We start from the raw sequence: 13,573 nt of genomic DNA, 5'->3' as shown, positions 1-13,573 counted from the left end.
AATCCCTGCACCATTTCCGCATTCTCCCCCTTTCCCCTCCCAGCTGATAACGCTCCAAATGATCTCCATATCTATGATTCTGTTCCTGTTCTGGTTGCTTGCTTAGTTTTAAAAAAATTTTTTTTATTCAGTTGTTGATAGTGTGAATTTCTTGCCTTTTTAATGTTCATGGTTTTGATCTTCTTTTTCTTAAATAAGTCCCTATAACATTTCCTGTAATAATGGCTTAGTGGTAATGAACTCCTTTAGCTTTACCTTGTCTGGGAAGCACTTTATCTGCCCTTCTGTTCTAAATGATAGCTTTGCTGGATAGAGTAATCTTGGTTGTAGGCCCTTGCTTTTCATCGTTTTGAATATTTCTTGTCAGTCCCTTCTTGCCTGTAAAGTTTCTTTTAAGAAGTTAGCTGATAGTCTTCTGGGAACTCCTTTGTAGATAACTCTCTGCTTTTCTCTTGCTGCTTTTAAGATTCTCTCTTTATCTTTAACCTTTCACATTTTAATTATGACATGTCTTAGTGAGGTCCTCTTTGGGTCCAACTTGTTTGGGACTCTCTGCGCTGCCTGAACTTGTATGTCTATTTCCTTTGCCAAATTAGGGAAGTTTCCTTTCATTATTTCAAGTAAGTTTCTAATTTCTTGCTCTTCCTCTTCTCCTTCTGGCACCCCTATGATTTGATGTTGGCATGTTTGGAGATGTGCCAGTGCTTCCTAAGCTTATCCTTGTTTTGTTGAGTTCTTATTTCTTCTTTTTGTTTTGGTTGAATGTTTATCTCTTCCTTTATTTCTTCTTTGATTTTTTTTGCCATACTCAAGTTCTCTGAGCATCCTGATAACCAGTGTTTTGAACTCTGCATCTGATAGGTTGGCTATCTCCATTTTGCTTAGTTCTTTTTCTGGGGTTTTGTCCTGTTCTTTCATTTGGGTCATATTTCTTTGCCTGCTCAATTTAGCAGTCTCCCTTCATTTGTTTCTGTGTATTAGGTAGAGCAGTTTTGACTCCTTCTCTTAGTAGTGTGGTCTACTGTAGAAAAGGGCACATGTAAGTTGTATGGGGCAGAGCCTTAGGTAATCGCCAGGGCGGGACAACCTGTGTCACCACTCTTTGGTTCAGTGTGGTGGAAGGCTCAGAGATGGGACAATGTTACCACCTGGCTTCTGGCAGTTCGCCCAGTGTTCATCCTGTTTCCAGTTCCTTCATCCCCTTCCCATGTTCAACTGGTGCCCTTCCAGCTGCCGCCCTGGTGGTGGATCCCAGAGCGAGTGGGTTTGCATATGGTCAAAGCCCATGCAGGCCCTTTAAGCAGCATAAATCTGACAGTTTTTTCTGCCGCCCCAACCCTACTGATTTTTATAGCCAGACGTAACGGGGGTCTACCTTCCTGATGCTGAAACACGGTGCTGTGTGGTCTGGCCTGCGGCTGGGAACGTTTGCTTCCAAGGTATCCCTCCCATCTGTTCTGCCATTGCTGTTCTGTGCTATGCAGCCTCTCTGCACTTCTCCGTGACTCTGCCCCTCCTACCTGTCTGGATGAAGGTGTCTTCTTTTAATCCTTGGTTGTCGGACTTCCACACAGCTTGATTTTCTGGCAGTTCTGGGTGCTATTAGTTTTGAGATCTGGTTGTAATTCTTTCTATGGTTGCACGAGGAGGTGAAGTGTCTCTAACTATGCCTCCATCTTGACTGGAAGTACATTTATACTCTTATGAAGGAGGCTTCCCTCCTCAGAAGCACCATTAACATTGTGCTGGAACTTAATATTTAATGTCTTGAGTTATAGTTATTAAAGCTTTTTTATTCTAAACTCTGTGTTGTCTTTTTCTTACTCACTTTTATAATTCTGTAATATTTAGCTAGTGCTTTTCACATGGAAGATCTAGCTGTATGTGGAAGGTCTGAATGCATGTGGAATCTAAATGAAGTGAATTTAGTACAGGCTTGAGAGTCATGAGCTCTAGTCCAGTTACTCAGCAGCTGTATCTCCAGTCCATTCATTTCTCTGAGCCTTGACTCCTGCTCCCCCTGTTCTCCCTTCCCTTCAACATCATAATTTGCTTTCCTGTCCTAACTTTGTTACCCTTCACCTACATTACGGTAACTGTACTGACTCTACTACATGTACTAAGTGTCTTAATACATTATTTTACTTAATCCTCATAATTTATGAGACAGATCATCAGCTCCACTTTTAAGCTGCTAAAACTGAGGTTGGGGTGAGACTGAGCACCATGTGTAAGGCACTTAGTAAATGGTAGAATCAGGATCTGAATCTAGATTCATGTAATGTCTGATGCACTCTGGCTATTTCTGAACTTGCCTTTTAATTAGAATTATTTTGAAAAAGCCCCACTTTAAACCAGTATACTCCTCAATCCCCAATGCATTTAAAACAGAAATATCTATAATTATCAGTAATTATTGTGAATTCAAGTGTTACTAGAAGAAGCAAGAAGACCTCAACAGGAGTCGTCATATTTGTCACAAACTTAATCATTGGGTAGAAAGGTCAAACATTGTAGCAACATAGAAGTATGCTGAGCTTTTCCCATAAATGCGTGGAAGGAAACCTGGATTCTGTTTCCGGGTCTATCTCAAGCTTTCTCTGTGGTCTTGGGCAAGTGACTCCACCATTCTGTCAATATCGTGGGGTAAGATGGCAATGATAACACACAATGTCTACTTATTGTATTGGTTTGCTAGGACAGATGATTGAGTAGATCAGAGAAGTACAATATTTCATATGATAACTTGCACTGTACCTGGGGCAGGTGGGAAGGTGCAGGGATTCTGGGGAGCAAATGGATTTCTTTGTCCCGTTTTCCTATTTTAGAATGGGAGTGGACTAGATGGATGGTCAACAGCTCTTTCTGCTCTAAAATTCTACTTGAGCTCATAGGAGTTGTTAATTGCTTTCACATATTCTAGAAATAATTGGCAAAAATGAATTTACTACCCTTTGGTACAGACATGGGCCAACAACAACTCTTTGCTGACATTTACCATTCTTTAAACACAATAACATAGTTATTAAGGAATCAGAGCTCACGACTAAAATGTCAGTCACTTTTCTTGACTTGGTCTACATTCTTTCGAAGTGTCCCAGGTCCCACAAGCAAGTACTCACTGCAGAGTTGCTTTTTGGGTGTCAGAGCGGGGTTCAATGCCTGCATAAGGGCAGGGGCATCATGGGGATCCCCTCGCACCCCCAACCCTCACCCCGTGGCGTTCTGATGTTTGGTCATGTATTTGCATTAGGGTTGCTTATGTAGTACAGTTTTAAGAAATAAAATGATCTGACTACGTACTCCCTTTCCTTCATATACTGATGGGCACTGGGAGAGCGTGGATAGTACAGGACGGAGGAGGGTACATAAAAGGGGGGAAAATTGGGACAACAGTAATAGAATAAACGAGAATAAAATATAATTAAAAAAAGAAATAAAATGATCTGAATTGCTGATGTTTAAGGTCTACCCGTGGAAGTTTGTGGGGTCACCACGAGGTCACCAGAAACTTCAAGGTAAATAGTGGCCACAAGAGAAATGTCGGGTCGAGGCAAAGCTTCACCAGCCTCTCCTTAGGGCAGACGGTTAATTTTTGCTTTTAACGTAGAATGAGGTCTGCCAGGCCTTGCAGCCAAACGAGAGAGCCTCTGTCAAACCTTGCCAGATTGCGCGCCCCGTTGGGGAGGAACCGCCTGGCCCAGCACCAGACCCAGCCCGTTCCTACCTTCCCGGGGTACGTGGTGACCGCTCCTCTCCAAAAGTATTGGCGCCTAGAGTAAACAGCTGTCTCTAGAAGCTAATTGATCCGGAACCCTCCAGTCTAAGGAAGGGGAGTAAAAGCGACAAAGGGCGGGAGGGGGGCTCTGGAGAGACTGGGGGTGCGGAGCTGGGATCTCCAAGGTGGGTGTGGGGGTGGAGCGCAGCCCGCCGCTTGCCGGGGTAGCAAGGGCCTAAGGAGAACCGCGGGGCCCGCCTGGCGGATCGGGGAGCGTAGAGGAGGCGCCAGGGAAGGGGCAGACTGGGCGGGACGGCGGGGGTCTCGGGGGCGTGCTCCGCCCCGAGCTGGGAGCCACCGCCTCCTGCCGCACGTGCGCGGTGTTGTGCGCCGCCGCTCCTCCCCTCCCTCCCTCCCTGTGTCCCTCCTTCTCTCTCTTCCCTCGCCGCCGCCCCTTCCCCCGCTTCCTGAGTGCGAGCGCCGCACCGCTGGGGCCCCAGCAGCCGCTGCCGAGCGCGCGAGACGCCGAACAGGTGGCCAGAGCCGCGGGCGCCGCGGCGGGAGAGGCGAGGCGAGCAGCAGGAGGAGAGGGGGCCGGGCCGGGAATGAGAGCCACGCGGCTCCCCGGCGTCGCTTGCCCGCGCCCCTAGCTGCCCGCGGGTCAGCGGCCCCGCCGCTCCAGCCTCCAGTACCCGGCTCGGGCAGCTTGGCTGCCGTCAGCGAGGGGCGCGAGGCGGCCCCGGCGGCGGCGGCATGAAAGTGACCGTGTGTTTTGGAAGGACCCGGGTGGTCGTGCCGTGCGGAGACGGCCACATGAAAGTTTTCAGCCTTATCCAGCAAGCAGTGACCCGCTACCGGAAGGCCATCGCCAAAGTGAGGAACCGGGGGGCGCACAGGGCGCGGGGAGGGGGTGGGGGTAGGGAAGGCGCCGGGATCAATATGGCGCTTCCTGGAAAGGGGAGGAGGGAGACAACGGAGGCGGGGAAAGGGAAAGTGCGGCGGCCTCGCTAGCCTGCCTGCGCCCCCCACCCCGGGCTGCGGGCAGCAAAGTTCTCTGCTGGGCTGGGCCCGGGAACGCAGACCTGGTGATAGATCCCGCGTCCCCGGGCCGAACGCCTCTCCCCGGAGCTTCTGCCACGGGGCCGCTGTGGTGACAGGCGCCCCTCGGACAGCCGGAGCAGCAGAGCCGAACCCTGCGCGACCGGGCGCAGCTGGCCAGGACGCCTCCCCCGGCCTCCTGCAGCAGTTGAAATCCAGCCCCAGGCCTCTCCCCACTCCTAGGCCCTGCGGGCAAAGCTGGGAGAGGGAACTTTTTTGTTGGGAGGAGAGTTTAATTATTCCACACACGCTGGAGAGTGACCGCGCGTTTGCTCCTTCCACCCAAGGGTCCCGTCGGGGTGGGACCTCAGCCACGAGCCCTTTCTCCCTGCTGGCGTGGGCGTCCTGGCGTTGTGGGCTGTGGGTGGGGGGTCGCCGGCCAGCAATCGGGAAGGCGGCCTGGAGAGGGCCGTGCCGTCCAGCAGTCGCGGGCGCGGCTGAGCGACTCAGAGGCTCTAGAGCAGGGCTCCTTTGCAAAGCGCAAGCCTGAACTCAGTCACTGAATTAAAAGTTTTCCTGCCAAGAAACTAGCTCCACATGGTTTGGAGGTTGCAGAGCCTGGGCCTGATTCCGGAGTTGAGTAGATTTCCCTTTTTCTTGGTGGAGTGATAACATTGTCTCCACTCAACTGCATTCCTGTACAATGTGTCAGAAGTGAAGAAGCATTTTGTTAAATTGTTTTATTTGCTGTGTCTGTGACAACAGCTCAGGCTCCAAAGTTTCCTCTGAAGCACCTGAGGATATTTCCTTTGCAGTATAGAACTGTTTGGTGGAAAGCATATTCACTCTTAACATTTCCCATTTGTTCCCCATAGTGAACTGGCCTGGCTCCCCTGAGCTTTGGAACAGGAGGTGAGGGGGATGGTGGCTTTGTCAGCCTGAATGTGTACAGGGTGTGCCAGGTGGCAACCCCCAGTTTTCTCTGAAATTAAGAAAAAAGCCCTTTTACATTATTTTGGTTTTTAATATATAGTGGAAAAATAGCATGTTGGGGATGTTGAGTCTGACACAGTGATGGAAGATGTTGACTTATTTACCAGCTCTCAAATGTACCTTACAGTTATCTGATTTTCAGTAACAGTTCAACCAAAACTAGCAGAAGGTAGGCACCTAATTTATCTTGCAGTGCCAGTGGTGGGGTGGGGGAAGTGGTGATGGTGGGTAACAGTACCCTCTACACCTGCATTTACTTTTTAAAAGATTGTTTATGAATGACAGTTTAAGATTTAAATATTCTAAAACAGTAATAAGGTTGTATGTGTCCCCTGGAAACCAACAAAATAAATCCTGAAAGGAAAGAGAAAGAGGAATATAATAATATATACTTTGCAGTGTGCCTAGGTTCCTGAGTAGGGAGAGGTGATCCATATTTCCTTTGCTTACATGTTTGAAATTTTCATGCTTAAATTAGTTATTTACATACTTAAACACTTATATGCTTAAAATGAGTCATGTTTCATTTTGCATACAATGTATATTGATTGAATAGTCTGGTTGGGGATAAAAATGTAGTTTGAACCATTTGTTTGTTCCACAGAAATTCTTAAGCATTTCCTTGAGAATTATGTCCAAGGCACTGTTCTGTGTGCTGGACATCTAGGGGACTCACTGGCTGCTTTGTGGAAATTGGACTGTAAGAATCTAGGACAGGAGACTCCATGGCCTTCCAAGTGAAGGAGGCCGTGGTGTGGACTAGTGTGTTGTGCCCTGGGGAGAAGAGAAGACCTTCAGATGTTGGATAGATGGTGTTGAGAAGCCCCAGTGATAGATCTGGACCTTTGAAAAAATATTAATGGTGGTTGTTTCACAGTGACCTGAGAGCATGGAAAAGGAAGTGTGTTCTTCTTAAGGAGTCTTGGAAGGCACCCCAAAGAGAAGGGGCATATGAGCTGAGTTTTGAAGGAAGGTATATCACCAGGTTGGGAAGGGCTATTCTCAGGCTGATGGTAGCATTGGAGTTGGATAAAATGAGAGGGAGGAGTCAGAAATGATTCAGGAGTTTGCAAAATTATGTAAATGCTCTTTAAGTGCAACTCATAGTTCAGTAGGTGAATTTTAAGATGAACTTTGCAGTACATATAATTCAGTCATTGCTTCCCAAGACTGTTGACTCACAAATGTTTTAAGAACCTGAGCTGCTTCTAGGTCTCTTTGTATTTTTTCATCTTAAATTATCAAGTAATGGTTACAATTAAACTAATCCTTCTTCCCTTTTCTCTCTATTTAAAATACTGTAATTATGAAGTGACACATATTAACATTGTTTCAACTTTATTTCTTCCTTACCCCTTATTGTTTAGCAGAAAAAGATAAATTTTGTATGAGGAATTGGGTATCTGGGAAGCTGCAGAGTGGTGTTTAGGTTGCTAGGTGACATGTGGCACGACAAACTCCAATCTGGTGGGGAAAAATGTGGGAAGATCATGTTTATGGCTCTATAAAAACCAGCTAAGCCAAAGGAGAGGGTTGGGGAGAGGATAAGAGAAAGAAAGATTCCAAGTCACTAAGGCTTTCTCTGCAGCAAGCATTTTGTGGTGTGGTGGGGCTAATTTTTTGGCATTATATTTGAGCTGTTCTCTCTTCAAGTTAAGCAAATCAATTTTTCTGACAGTGGAGTGGTGTGACCTAATACCAAAAATACCCTCAATAAGCGGATATTTAAAGGCTTACACTCAGTCATAGCATTTTTTTTTCCCTCTAGTGAAAAATCTTTTTCTGCTTACGATCAATCACTGAGTGGTAAAAATATTTTGGCTGTTCATCCCCGCCACCTGTCCTCATCCAGACCCTCTTTAAAGAGGGTGGACTGCTACTTGGACTTTTCTCAAGTGCTCTGTATTGGAGAACTGTGCCCTGTAGCCTGAGTCATCCATGGCTCCCGATGGACACAGGGCACAGAGCCCCAGCTGCAGTGGCTTTTTAGTGTAGTATCCGTTTCTGAGGGCTTTGCTGGGCACTCCTTAATTCTGAGTGAATCAAGGGTGGCCTTGAGTGAGGCTTCCCTTTTTTCCTGCTGTGCTTCCAGACTGAGTATGAGAAAGATGAGAAAATCTCTATGCTTGTATAAAAATGTAATGCTCTGTGAAGAAATAAACTAAATTCTTGCACTCAAGAAGCATATGATGAAGGAGACGGAGCAATTATAGAAAACTACAAATAACAATAGGTATTAGCATTAATTGACAGCAAGGTGGTAATTTCTTCTGGATTTCAGAGATGGGAGTGGTTATTATGGCACTGGGTTTGTATTAGTTTAGTGAGTGGGAAGTCTGGCTTCGATTTAGAGCAGTGCTTCCTCAGTGGGTAGTGGAGTGACCTCAGATATAGCACATGCCTGGCCAGGGTGTTTTCATTATGTAGGTGCGCAGTTGGGTCCAGGCATATGATGTGGAGACTGTTTGCTTTGATTCTAAGAGGCTGGAGGTAGGGCCTTGTAGGGTGAGAAATAGAGTGAACAGAAGTGTTTCAGGCATGTAGGGCTCTTTTGGCTCCTGTGGAACATTTGCGTCAGGAGGTGGGCAAAATCAAGCAGAGGTCGACTGAATGCCAGGGCAAGATGAGCCAGTTCGGGAAGGATGGGGTATTTGGGCAGGGCAGTAGTCTGTACAAGTGATCCTGGGGCAGAGGACTGGAGCAGTGGTATTCAAGGTGTGAGATCTGCCTGTGCTGCTTGCTGACTGCTGAGTAACATGAAGCATGAAGCAGAGGGAGGGACTGAAGGCAAGAGGGAGGCAGGGAGGAAGTTGTGGGAACCATCCCAATTCACTGCTCTCTGGATTGCGTGTAGAGACCTAGGTTTATTCACCATTTAACCTCTGGCAAACTAACCTTGGAGAGCATTATTTTCCTCATCTCTAAAATGGGACAGTTCCTTGCAGGGTCAAGGTGAGTACTGAACAGGATGATGAATGAGAAACGCAAGTCCTGTATCTGAATTACGCATATGTTTTTACTCATCAAACAGTTTTACTTCCTGGGAAACTTTCCCAAGTATCCTGTTCCTGCTTGGAGTTTTCCTTTTTGCTGTGGTGTGTATTTTAATTAAAGAATAGGTATAAAAAAGTTACTGTTCCCCTAAGCAGTACCACGGTCAGAAGTGCAAATTGAGTCTGCAGTGTGTGTATGAGTCAGGGAATGTAAAAGCTGTAGCTGTTAGCTATACTCTAGCTTGATTATCTGGGCCTCTGGTTTTTGGGCCACTGCTTCTGTCCCTCAAGCATGTAAACTTTAGAGTTATTTAATAATTTGATGTTACATTAAAAAAAAAGGATCACAGCTTGAGTTTATGGACAGTAACTTTTGAAATTGCGCCCCCGCCCCCCTTTTTTTTGGCCAGGAGAGGACTGTTAAGTACTGAAATCATGGCTTTAATGAAAATGTGTCTGGTGTGAGATTTTCCTGTGAATAACTGCACATTGTTACACACTTAAAAGTTTATTGAAACTTATAGGAAAATACTTACATTATTTCAGAGTTTAAAAACAAGAGGCAAGCATAACAATAGTGAAATGAAATAAATTTTATTAGTATTTAAAAAAAATTATTTTATTTATTTATTTATTTTTAGAGAGATGGGAAGAGAGGGAGAAAGAGAGGGAAAGAAAGATATGCATCAATAGGTTGCCTCTCACAGGTCCCCAAGGTGGCGGGAGGTGGGGGAGCAGGGAGACCTGGCCTGCAACCCAGGCTTGTGCCCTGACCAGGAATCAAAATGGAGGCCTTTCAGTTTGCAGGCTGGCTCTCAATCAACTGAGCCATACCAGCCAGGGCAATTTTATTATTTTATTAACATTATTTTTTTCTTCCCTCTCAAAAAGAAAAAAGAAAGTAAATAGGTTTAAAAGGCTAGTCATTCTAAAATGCAAATCTCATTGTACTCTTCTGCTTAAGTGCCTCTTAACCCTCTTCCCCCAGAGGCAAGTCCTGCACCTCAGCATGGCCTGTCTTTGCAGGAACCCCTCCTGCCTGCAGCCTCTCCCTCTCCAGACTCCTTCTCCCCCACACACTTGGACTTGCTTGCGTTTTCCTACCTTTGCTCTGGCATTTTCTATTTGTTCTGCCTGAAATACTTGCTTGGTCCTCCCATGACGGCTTATCTGTCAAGCCTTAGCTCAGACCAGCCACCTCTGCTCCTGAAACTGGCTGAAATTCTCCCCTCTTCTTGCTTCTCTTGGGGACTTCTCACAGTCACTACACTCACCTGGATGAATGTGCTTTACTGTGTGGTGCTATAGTGTGTTTGTCTACAGAAGAGAAGAACTGCATTCCTTCTCCCTTTAAGTGAAATGTATGAAGGCCATGGCCCTGCTTTAGTCTTACATAGCTGTTATCTGCCACATTGTTGTCTTAGAGGCTGAGTAGGTTGAGTAAATACAAAGTTGGGAATAAATCCATTGCACATACTTTTACATATAATGCACTTTTACTTGGGAGAGTATAACTAGCACTTGGCTAATTATAAGGACCTTAATGTTTGTTATATTTGGCATTTTCCCACAAAGAGTGTGTAGCTGAAGCTAAGATTTAGTGTGATTTGGAGTTCCTGGAGTTATACTTTTGTGTCAGCTATTTTGAAGGAGCTCAGTTTGTGTTTCAGACCAAGCAGAGGGTAGTCCTGGGCTTTGCATTAGGCCAGGTTCAAGGCATTCGGCTAGTGTGTTGTAGGAATCTGGCCTGAATCACACCTCTGCTCTGTCTGGTGTCTCTAATTCTGTCAGTTGGGGTCCTTAGGAAATTGCCAGGAGAAAATAGAAAAGTTCAGGATTTGAGATTCACAGGGAGAGTCTGGTTGATGTGAAGTGCTTATAGGTTCATGGTGAACAAGGATGAATTGGTCACGGAGGTAACATTTAAAGTCCCACCTGCACCACTAACCCATTGACAGATCCTCCAATCTGTCCTGGGAGCTTATACCTCCCTGTGGGGTTGAATGTAAGTTCGGGATGGTGAGCACTCAGTAGATGATTGCATTTTTGGGGGGGATGGAAAGAAATATGTAAAATTGGTCCAGGAAGGTGCTTTCCATAGGTCATTTTTCCAGGCAGGGAGGGGAGCTGGTAGGTCAGGCTTTCCTCCTGCGTGGCCACTCATAGAGCAGTCCTGGGGTGGGCCAAAGGTGAGGACAGTAGTGTCTGGGGGGTCAGTGAGTTTCTGCAGTTGTATCTACTCTTGGTATCTTTTCTGTTTTACATAGGAATTAAAAATGCAGAGTTTTGTGAACATAGTAGAAAGGTGATTATTTTTTGTCTTCAGTCATTATTTTATCCTATTTAAAATTCTTAGCATTTGGAAGTATTATATAAACATGACTTTCCTTTCATAGCTCTGTGTCTTCATTTGGCCTGCTGTCTTTATGTAGTTTATGCCATTAAATATTACTTTTGTTTATTCTTTTTACCAATACTAACTGATACTGAAACTTAGAAATAAAATTGCAAACTTCATATTCAGACTATGTGAAATGTGAATTATATATTTTTTCCCTTAAAAATAAACTAAAATATATGTATAAGAGAAATGAAAACACCTGTCTACACACAAAACAATGTACATGGATGTTCATAATAGCATTATTTATAATAGCCCAAAATGGCAGTAACTCAAGTTTTATCAACTAAACAAAATGTGGTATATCCATATGTTAGAATATTATTTAGCCATGAAAAGAAATGAAGTACTAAGATACATGCCACAATGCAAATGAGCCTTGAAAACATGAATTATGAAGGCAACCAGTCTCAGAAGTGCACATATTCTATGATTTCATATATAAAGAATGATCATTATAGGCAAATCTATAAACACAGAAAACTGAGTAGTGGTTGCCTAGGACTGGGGGTAATGGGGTTTGTTTTAGGGGGATCTAAATTTAGATAGTGGTGGTGGTCATATGATTTTGTGAATATACCAAAAATCATTGAATTGTGTATACTTTAAGTGGGGGAATTTTATGGTATGTGATATCTCAATAAAGATGTTTTAAAAAATAGACTATGTAGCCACTGTGAATAAAACTCCATTTTTAGGTATTTTATAGTTCTGAGAGTCCCATAAAACATGTATTTCTATGCCCAAGATGCTCAGAAACCTCAAATGGAACCTGGCTTTTTGGGGGGTTTTCCTTCTATACAGTGTATTAACCTGCTTTCTTTGGCCTGCCCACTCTTTTCTGTTGCTGCCTGGTAAGCTCTTGACTGCTGAGCCTCCAAGTTTCAGGTCTCCTCATTATCCCCCCACCTCTTAAAGGCTTCATCAACTGTTCACCTGTTCGCTCTTAGCCAGAGATTCCTTCCTGCCCAGTTCAACAGCTGACTTTGTTGAATGAAGATTGATTAGGATGCTCCATAATGGAAGAGCTTTTCTAGTTTTTGGGTTTGGTCTTTGGTAGTTTTGAGCTTTGGCAAATTTCACGAGCTCTGTGAGCCTCTGTTTCCCCATCTTCATCTTCCCATATTCAGAAGTCCTGGGCTGGGCTCCTGCTGTCAGTCCCCCTAGTATAGACGTTCCTAGTCTGCTTGGTTGGTTATGGTGCTCATGGGCCTGTGAGGCTTGAGTGATGTGCATGGCTTTTCGGAGGAGATGGCAGGGTACAGAATCTCTTACTTCACCCCCTCTCCTGGTGAGAATATTCTGCTTCCTTTACTTCAAAATGATGAAACTTTTCCTCCAGGTCAAGCACAAGCTAGTGAAAGTGTATATTTTGCCTGGAGGCTTCCTTCAGAATTCCTTATTGTCTCAAGATTAGTATCTTGTAAGTAAATACATACTCAGAAGTATTCCTTTTGTGAGGTATAACTAAATGTATGATATGTGTATACATATAAATACACATATGTTCATGAAGTAAATTTAAGTGGTTTTAGAGATGACATCTAGTATTATTTTTCCCACTTTTGATGTTTTTAACATTCAGACACAGTAAGACTTAATTTTTTGGAACTCAGATTTATTTATTTACTTTTGGTGTATGGTTTTTCTTAGTTGTATCGCATTCTCTTTAGCTTAGGAAACTAATCTATATTATACAGTTTATATTTCTGGAAAGACCTTTTTGAGATATTCTATAATAATAATCAATGTTTCTTCTCGAACACTTCTGAAAACAGCTCATTATATTTCAGAAGCTTAAAATTGCTAACTACTAAAAATGTGTTGTATTAACAGATTAGATTAGAAACACTAAGATGTGAGTGCCTATTTTATATAGGTGGTTGACAAGACAATGGGCTTTTTATTCTATTTTTTTTTAAAGATTTTATTTATTTTTAGAGAGAAGGGGAAAGAAGGGAGAAAGAGAGGGAGAGAAACATTAATGTGTGAGAGAAACATTGATCGGTTGCCTCTCACATGCCCCCAACCAGGGACCTGGCCCACAACCCAGGAATGTGCCCCCAGTAGGAATCGAACCGGTAACCTTTTGGTCCTCAGGCTAGGGCTCCATTCACTGAGCCACACCAGCCAGGCAATTCTAGTTTTTTTTAAGTATACAATAAAAACTGAAAAAACACTTCAAGTCTGTGTTTTAATTTTCTAAATTCAATTTTAAATCTAGTATTAAAAAGTAAACTGTTCTTGGGAATATACTTTCTTCATCCACAAAGATTTAAAATTCTGAAACCCAGTGTGCAAAGTCATGTGTGAACAATAGCCAGGTTCCTGCTCAGCATCATCATACTCTGCACTGAGATTTCTCTTACTACAGCCAGCAGCACCTGCAGAAGAGGGAGGTGAACTGTTCAGGGTATTGGTTCCTGCTGA

At 44.2% G+C, this 13,573-nt stretch overlaps 1 protein-coding gene across 15 annotated transcripts in view; it reads left to right on the top strand.

Annotated features, from left to right (window-relative positions):
- The first annotated feature begins 4,185 nt into the window (after positions 1-4,185).
- The window catches only part of PARD3 (par-3 family cell polarity regulator), an 817,661-nt gene continuing 808,273 nt past the window's right edge, over positions 4,186-13,573 (top strand). For 7 of the 15 annotated variants that reach the window (XM_090266179.1, XM_090266183.1, XM_090266178.1 and 4 more), the window contains exon 1: positions 4,186-4,591. In XM_090266179.1, coding sequence (XP_090122305.1) covers positions 4,472-4,591 — 120 coding nt within the window. In that variant the 5' untranslated portion in view covers positions 4,186-4,471. The remainder of the gene's footprint in view (positions 4,592-13,573) is intronic. The other 8 variants (XM_090266188.1, XM_090266185.1, XM_090266187.1 and 5 more) reach the window with 2 other exon arrangements.

Source organism: Furipterus horrens, unplaced genomic scaffold, assembly GCF_987537825.1.
Source record: "Furipterus horrens unplaced genomic scaffold, mFurHor1.1.pri manual_scaffold_2, whole genome shotgun sequence".
NCBI classification, from domain to species: domain Eukaryota; kingdom Metazoa; phylum Chordata; class Mammalia; order Chiroptera; family Furipteridae; genus Furipterus; species Furipterus horrens.
This window is presented reverse-complemented; position numbering and strand designations above follow the sequence as displayed.